General features: G+C 36.8%; 1 protein-coding gene across 1 annotated transcript; it reads left to right on the forward strand.

The window, feature by feature from the left end:
• Nucleotides 1-2,007: 2,007 nt before the first annotated feature.
• On the forward strand, nt 2,008-6,773 carry LOC108360854 (uncharacterized). Its single transcript, XM_017613299.1, has 4 exons — nt 2,008-2,199; nt 2,393-2,613; nt 6,356-6,475; nt 6,554-6,773. The coding sequence occupies exons 1-4, from the start codon at nt 2,008-2,010 to the stop codon at nt 6,771-6,773; spliced, it is 753 nt and encodes a 250-aa protein (XP_017468788.1).
• The last annotated feature ends 1,242 nt before the right edge of the window (nt 6,774-8,015 follow it).

Consider the following 8,015-nt stretch of genomic DNA (forward strand, 5'->3'; position numbering starts at 1 on the left):
CGAAAATGCGCGTAATACCGCACACATATAACTACATAACTCAAACTGTTCGCTACATATATTTTTAAGCTAAATACATCAGCTCCTGAATTGTTGTGTGTGTTGTGTTAAACTTATTTTGCTTGTCTTTTTATTAACATAAGTGTTATTAAATCTTTCAATATGAAGTGTGATCTTGATAACTGCCAAATCNTCATGCGGACTGCGCCCCTCGTGCGGATGGGCGGGAATGGAGGGTAAAAACCGTTGGGATATTATTATTATTATTATTATTATAAGTTTATCGAAGATGTGTGAAATAGACGTAAAACCACCACTGCTTACCATGTAGCGGTAGCTTTCGGAAAAGTGAAAAACTTAGACCTTTTTACTTGTTTAGCGTAAAATGCAGAAAAAGTAGCAATTTTAAAGAAAATCGATTCTCCTGTTCCAGTTAATAAATGAAGGAGTTAGAATCATAAGGGGCTAAGTGGCATTTTTCGAAAATATAAGTTATACCCATATTTGTATAGTTAAATATAAGGTTTATTTGGTGACAAAGAGAAAGACTTGCATATTTCAAGTCATGAATATGTCTTTAAGCCATAAGGGCTCCAACTCCACCGAAGATTACGTACTTAAAATGCCACCTATTCATCAAGATTTTTATTTAAATATTCCCCAAGAGACAAAAGCAAACAACAAAAGTTCTAAGAAGCAAAGGCAAAGGGCAATTATAGTTCAAGATGGAAATACAGAATCAGATGAAGTCCACGGCAGTGTTTTGTCAGATTACGATGATTAGATATATTTTAGTATAGTTAATGTTGTAAATTATAACTTTTTTACATAATAAAATGTAGATTTTCAAAAAAAATAAGGTTTTCCATTTATTTCCTTACAGAAATTTACCTAAGTAGGTACTCAGAAATAAAAGGATCCAAGTGACAAAAAAAAAAAATATTTCAGTTGTTTTCCATCTGCAGTAAGAATTCTTCGAATTAGGCAAGAATCATTTCAAAGGCATTTACACAGAATTTTCAATAAGTAATCAACCTTAACCTTAATTATCTCAAAAGAAAGCCTTACTCAGATCCTTTTGATTCTAACCCCTTCAAATGTTACATATGAAATGAAAACTAGTTGATAAAAATTGCAGAGTTTCACAAAAACGAAACAAAATTAGAATTTTATAAAAAAAATTTTCATTAAAATTAAATTTATTGTTTTTGGGTTTTAGCAAAATTTTGGGTATGCAGTTTTTAGATAATTAAATTTTAGTATAATAATGTGCAAGTTGCAAGTGGCTAAGAGTTTGATTTGATTTTTAATACACACATCACATACATAAATACAAAGTTATTTAAAATAAACTATTTGCTACTCGTGCTAAATAGTATGTTGGTGCTTGTAACAAGTTTCTATGTGTATATACTTAAGTAAGAACTTTTTACCGTTTTCTAATTTTTATTGCGTCCATAAATTTTGGCATCAATGGAAAACGAAACTACATGTCATAAGTTAGCTCTATTTTACACCCGTCAATCATTCTATTGTACTAGCAGCAACTATTTAAGTGCTAACACAAAACAGAAAACTACAACAATAATAAGTAGAAAAAATTGCTGTCGAAAAACAGCCAATAACAATGAGTTCGAATAATTACCGTTAAGTGAATGCGGTTAATGCTTTTAAATGTTAACACGTTAAGTCAATAACACCTTTGCGCTGCTATAAAAGACGTTTTAAAAATGTTTAACATTAAAAAAAAAAAACAACAACAATAACAATAACTGCGTAAAGCCACACAAACGTATGTAGGTTGCACATTTACACACACGCCGGCATTTTCGAGCATTTTAATAGTCAACAATAATCCAACGAGTTGGTAAAAATGGTCCATAAAAAAGTATTCGACAACAGCGCAGCAGCAGCAAACGTACGTAGGTGGCAAACAGTCACCAGCAGCCAACCGAACGGTCAACCCATCAACCAGTGTCACCTCAGTGTCAGTAATCACCACGCAAAATGTGCCACCGCCACCGCCACCGTAGAGGCAACAGGGAATTGCAAACAATTTTATCGCTTTTGCTCCTGCTGCTGACCATCAGCGGCGCACTCGCCACGCTCAGCCCACCCAAACGGGCAGAGAGGAACACCGAGAAGGTGTTGTCGCGTAAAAGGCGGTATGTCGCTTTTCCGGACGGTTCCTCATTGTCGGTAAGTAAAGTGAAATAAAATAAAACGTTTGCCGCTTAAAAGTGATAAAAAGTGCCGACCGAAAAGGTAGCGAATGAAAGGTCATCAACGGGTATAAAGTGAAGAACACAAAAAAGAGTGGCAAACAGTGACATTTTTATAGCAATTTTAATTGCTTTTTTTCGCACAAACTATAATCGTAATTGTTTTTAAGGCTTCCATTTGTTTAACCATCGGAGTTATTGGCAATCCCAATACGGACTTTCTTAGTTGGGCAGAAAATTGGGGTGTGGCCTACGATCTGCCCAATTACACTTGGGTTAAGGAACATACGCGAGGCTTTAAAAAGGATCAGGATATGAAGAAGACAAAGGCGGTGGTGAAACGACGTTCAAGGCGCGATTTATTTGGAAAATTGGAGACAATTATTGAAAAGTGAGTAAAGCTGTGAACAAGATGGGTGGCTTTAGTGCGTGTATGTGTGCGTGGTTCATTATATGATCGATCGGGCGATAGTCAAATGAATGCCGAGGCAGAAGTGACCATTTATGGGCGAAACTGTAGTATGTATGTTCGTGCTTGTTAAACCAACGGACATCACATCTAGCATTGCTTCACGGGAGGAAAGCGATTTAATTGCCGCTGCCGCTGTGTTGAACTTCCGCACATTTAATATCTTCGTATGAATTACATATGGCTGCAAATTTCACTATCGTGTCTACGCTTGTTTCCAGTGGCAGGACCTTACCAGATATCGCAATTAGATCTGCCCTTTCCGCTTTGCATCGTTCGTTGTCGTACCCGAGTCGGTAAAGATAGCTTCTGTAGTACCAAATGGTGGCTAAAAAATTTATTTTCCGGGGCCTCCGTGTCATTGATCCTGCTATATGTATATAATACGTCGAGCCAACCGCTTCGTATTTGAAGTAATGCATATTTCTCTTCCTAACGGGCCCTTCTTTAGCTTTCGCATTCGTCTTCTTATTTCGTTCTCGTCAAAACTATTTTTGTTTCGTCCGTCGCTTATATAGGATGCATCAATGTTTTCTTTGTCGTCATCCAGGGTAGCCAAATCGGAACTCCAGGATTTGTGTTCTTTCTATGCCGCTCATTTTTGGATGTATTCTTGTCTAAGCTGTTAATGTTCGCATATTTTTGAATAACATACTAAGCGTGTCTTTAGTACTTGATTTTATCGATGCAATTCGTACTTAAGTTTCTGCAAACTCAGGTTTTTTTTACTCTTCACAACAACCGCTCAATTATTTATTTCGCTGGCGATAAACCAATATTTGCCAAAATCTCCACTATACATCACATTCTAGAATGGGGGATCTAGCAAAAAATCTGGCTGTGATGATGAACGTCTTTTCCCCTACCAGACATATGTATGTACATATATTTACCGACGGCAGAGGGCTGCTACGAATCTTCGCTCTAGATTTTGCCTTTTATTGCTGCGATGGATCTCCTCTACGGTGAACTCTGCAAATTCATGCTCGTGATTTGATAAATAGCTATCTGAAACATATGGTAAAAGTGCTATTTTTATTACTGATTTGAGTGGTTCCTGCCCGAAGACGAGGCCAAGAGGAAATTTCTTCTGCCATCAAAACAAACAGTCAGCTCATTCGCGCCTTGGCAGCCACGTGGTCGTTGATGGTTAGATTTTCGATAATTTGGTTTACTGGGGAACCAGAATTAGCGCCGATAATAACGTCAGCATCGAAATCCAACACAGAATCAAGGATTCATGGCTGACTAAAGACAAGTTCGGCTAGCTAAGAAAATTGATACGACCACAGCAGAATGTGTCGTTGGAAAAGCAACAAAACATGTGTTAGCTTACTAAATACGTAGCAAATTTACACCTAAAATGCTACTTAACGTTATCGCCACTGGTATCTCTTTATTATTCGTTAATGCAATTTAAAAAAATAGTAACACGCAAGTGTAATTGCAATGTATCGATCTCCTAACGAAATGTGTAATAATAAATGTGATAATAAAAAATATGCATAACTGCATACAAAGTAGCACTGGCAAAATATCGATAATCCGATGCACCGATACTATTACCTACAACCGTCGATAGTTTAGTTTCGGTTTATAGTGTATAAGACTGGAGCTCCACACCAATTATTTGGAGGTTTTCAGGCCTACAGCACTTTATTCAGCTTATGAGACTTGGAGATTTGCTTTAATGACTGGGGTTAAATAGCTGTTTTCTTAAATCCTTGATTTATCCGATGTCTGCCAAATAAACCGTGTTTGAATCTTCAATAGAATCCAAAGTGTTGTTGCTAATTGCCGTGTAATTGATTTCATTTTCAAGAAGAGTACTCTTCTGGATTCATACGAAACCCGCCTTGATATGTATAAAAACAATTAACTGCTTGACAAGGGAGAAAAAGGTGAAATGGTGGTTTCTATCGATAGTCGATAGTTGTTCGATCATCGATAGAACTATCGTGAAATGGAAACCAACGATAGTCGCGTCGATAGTATCGATAGTTTGGCAGCCTTAATTCAAAGTTCACAAGCTTGCTGGTTAAAAGTAAATAATTATTTCTAAGCGAAAAAGTCTCCGGGTTTAACACGGATCCAACCTGCCAAGCCTAGTCGCAAACGATGGAACGATCAGCTGTTGGAGCTTTACAATGACATGGACATAGTGCACCGATAGACCAGCGTCTCAGCTGGCTTGGACAACGACGATCCAGCTCTGATACTATTCAACACTGCGATGAAAAGACCAAGTGGGGAAGCAATTGGCTTAACTTGCCGTTTCTAATTGACACAGAAGGGAAACGACTGGCGTGCTTTGTTGAACACGACAAAAATCGTTTAGGCGGTCACTGCCGCAATTAAGAAGGAAGAGAAGAGGAAAAGTTCAAATACTATTCGGTTTAAAATCCGTTTGCTGTTTTAAGATCTAAATTAAATTAGCTACATGTAAAGGTGTGACTAAATTACTTCTATCAGGAAAATCCTAACCAATAAATTTAAAAATCCGTGAAAATAGAGTTTGTTTCACAGGAGCCCGAGGGATCCTGCGGGTGCCCAAAATAGCCCAGAAAGTATTCCTCACGCTAGAAAAATGGGTAATAGAGAGCGAATACCTTCCACTTTTGGATCATAAATGTCTTCTTCTTCGTGCCCGAAACAGCCCGGACTTTTGTTCCGGGCAGAAATGTGCGAGAGGTCAATTTGAACAGCAGTGGTTTGCGTACATACGAAATGTGGTTTTTTGTGTTCCTCACGTTCTGGGAACTTTTGGCACGTGAGATAGAGTAACTTATTCTAACGCTCTAATAACCGAAACAGCCCGGAAAGCGTATGGAACAAAGGTAATATTACCAAATAGTCACTTTGTAGGTAACTTTCAGGTTATTTCTGTGAAAAAACTGGCTTTGCCATTCGCTTTGTGCAAGATGAATGCTTTCGCATATTTATAAAGAACTAAACCTATCGTAAAACAGTCTTTTAAATCGCTGATTTTGGAGTACTTAGCTCCTTTAGTTTTTTTTTTCGTTTTTTTTTAGATTTTTTAGAAGAGCTGAAATATTTTAGCGAAATGTATGGAGAAAATATGGCATCTAATGTACACATATGTAAATTTCGTGATTGACGAGCAAATTTAGCTCACGTCATCAAAAGTTTCAGTTAGGCACGATGACGGAGGTTACGTGATTTTCTCACAAAACTGCTCGCGTTCACGCGGGAAATGATTTGAAAGTTGTGTCACAAGCGATAAAATTGCGCTCATCTTACCAGGCGGTGTTGATTCGCTTACAAAATCGCTTCATGTAAATGCTGCTTCAGCTTTACGTATGATTGAAGAAACATCGGTTAAACAACAAAACAGGTTCAGAATGTCCCTTCTTTTTCGATTTTTGGTTTTGGTCTTAAACGGAAAAGGGTCTTAGAGTAAAAGAAGGCAAAATATATATTTACCTAAGCCAGAGAACAATTTATTAAATATAAAAAATAGAATATAGAATGTAGTGGCTAATAAATACACTTTTTTTTTTAATTAAGATTAAACCCAATCACGTGAGAATAATAGTAATCATTTGTCATAGCCCCCTCCTCATAAAAAATATGGACTCCCCTAAGCGGATGTAAAAATCATTTTTATAAATATTTCTCAAAAAGACTGTTCTTTTCTTTTCAGCATGGGCTTTAACGGGCATGCTTGTATTGCACGTGCGCTGTGTGAAAGTTCCAAATATTTGCATGACACTCGACAAAAGCGTGGAAATATGATTACGGAAATAATTAAGTCCATATTTAGGTGAGTAAATATTTAACCATTTCCCGTCATTCCATATTCTAATATTTGAGTTAAATTTATTTAATTCAAAACTTTCAGCCTACCCTCTGAGCCAGTATACGCAGATGAACCGGATGTTATGCATCACTATGATCGCATATATAAACGTGCACGTCGTGAGGTGCTCGATTGCAGTGTGGAGCATTCTCAATGCCACTTTTCGTTGTTGGAAATGGCCTTCGGCAAGTATTCCGTAGAACCAACAAAACATGGTCCACATCTGCTGCCAAACTTACATAGGGGACGGGGTTTCATGTAATGAATGAATTGTTTAGCAAAGATAGTCCATAAATATGTACTCAATAATAAAGTAACACAATAAATTTATTTGTATAACATTCATACATAAATATTTATAAACACACTTATATTGGTTAGGTTAAGACAGATGGCCGCACTACTAAGGTGGATTCCTGGTCAGAGCACCATCAAAAATTATTTGTTCCGAAAAATGGTCGCTCCTCGGCAGGCATTGTCAAACCTCTGAGCATATTTCTGCCATGAACCATGAAGAAGTTTCTCATAAAAACTTTCTCCCATTTACTCGCGGTATAAAACTTTAGGTTCCCTCTTCGCACAGTGAGAGAAAAGACGAAAAACCTGGCCAATATTCCAAAAACTAAAGTTGTTCGACTATTGCAAAACATGGTAATTTATCAAGAGGAAGGTCCATTGCACAGTGGATGAAAAGTATAAGGTACCCTTTTTTGTATCTTCTTCTCTAGCGCAGTTTGAACTTGCTATTCTCACTAAAGTTTGCGCCGCTTTCCTCGCCGGCTCTAAAATTTGTGCTTCGGAAACTTGGTTTTAGAATAGTGGTTAAAGCATTTAATTATTTTTTGCAAGATAGAGAGCGTTTCTGACGGTATCTTAACTAATCTTAATTATTAAATTTAAATACAAATAAATATATCTAAAATTAATTGTAAGAGCTATCTCAATTAAGTACAGATATACATAACCAGGGAACGGATTTTATGGAAATTGCCTTTCTTTCTGCTTAAGAGATAGAGTATATTTGATGAAAAATGCCCAACTTTTAGCTTTCCATGGTTCTGATGTGGTCTTTTTTACCTTTTTTAAGATATTTGCCTTTTCTACCTTAAAGGCCAGTATAATACTGGCCCTGTATGCAGCTCTCAAGAAAAGCAAAAACTCCATATAAAATGACGTACAAGAAATGGCAAAGAAATTTTTTGGAGTCAAATTTGCTTAAGGCTACGATTTCTAGTACAAGTTTCTAAAGTTTTTTTTTTCTTGGCGGCCCATGTTTGCAACAGAAATAAATATATGCCCGTTACATTATTTATTGAGGAAAGAGTGAGAGAGCAGGATATGAAGTATCAGATGTCAAAATTCCTTGGGCATACACACGAATTAATGGCAATTTTTATACCCGAGCGCACTTGTGCACAAGGGTATATTAATTTTGTTCACATAACGGTTGTTTGTAACAGCCAAAACGAATCGAGATAGATATAGACAAATGTATACATAAATG

Source organism: Rhagoletis zephyria, unplaced genomic scaffold (genome assembly GCF_001687245.7).
Source record: "Rhagoletis zephyria isolate East Lansing unplaced genomic scaffold, Rhagoletis_zephyria_1.1 Rzeph_scaffold_00643, whole genome shotgun sequence".
NCBI lineage: Eukaryota > Metazoa > Arthropoda > Insecta > Diptera > Tephritidae > Rhagoletis > Rhagoletis zephyria.

Excerpts from the sequence above, each read along its gene's own strand:
- LOC108360854 (XM_017613299.1), top strand. The coding sequence starts at position 2,008 with ATGTGCCACCGCCACCGCCACCGTAGAGGCAACAGGGAATTGCAAACA. Across the intron at positions 2,200-2,392 it reads CGGACGGTTCCTCATTGTCG|GCTTCCATTTGTTTAACCAT; the intron begins GTAAGTAAAGTG and ends ATTGTTTTTAAG. Across the intron at positions 6,476-6,553 it reads ATAATTAAGTCCATATTTAG|CCTACCCTCTGAGCCAGTAT; the intron begins GTGAGTAAATAT and ends CAAAACTTTCAG.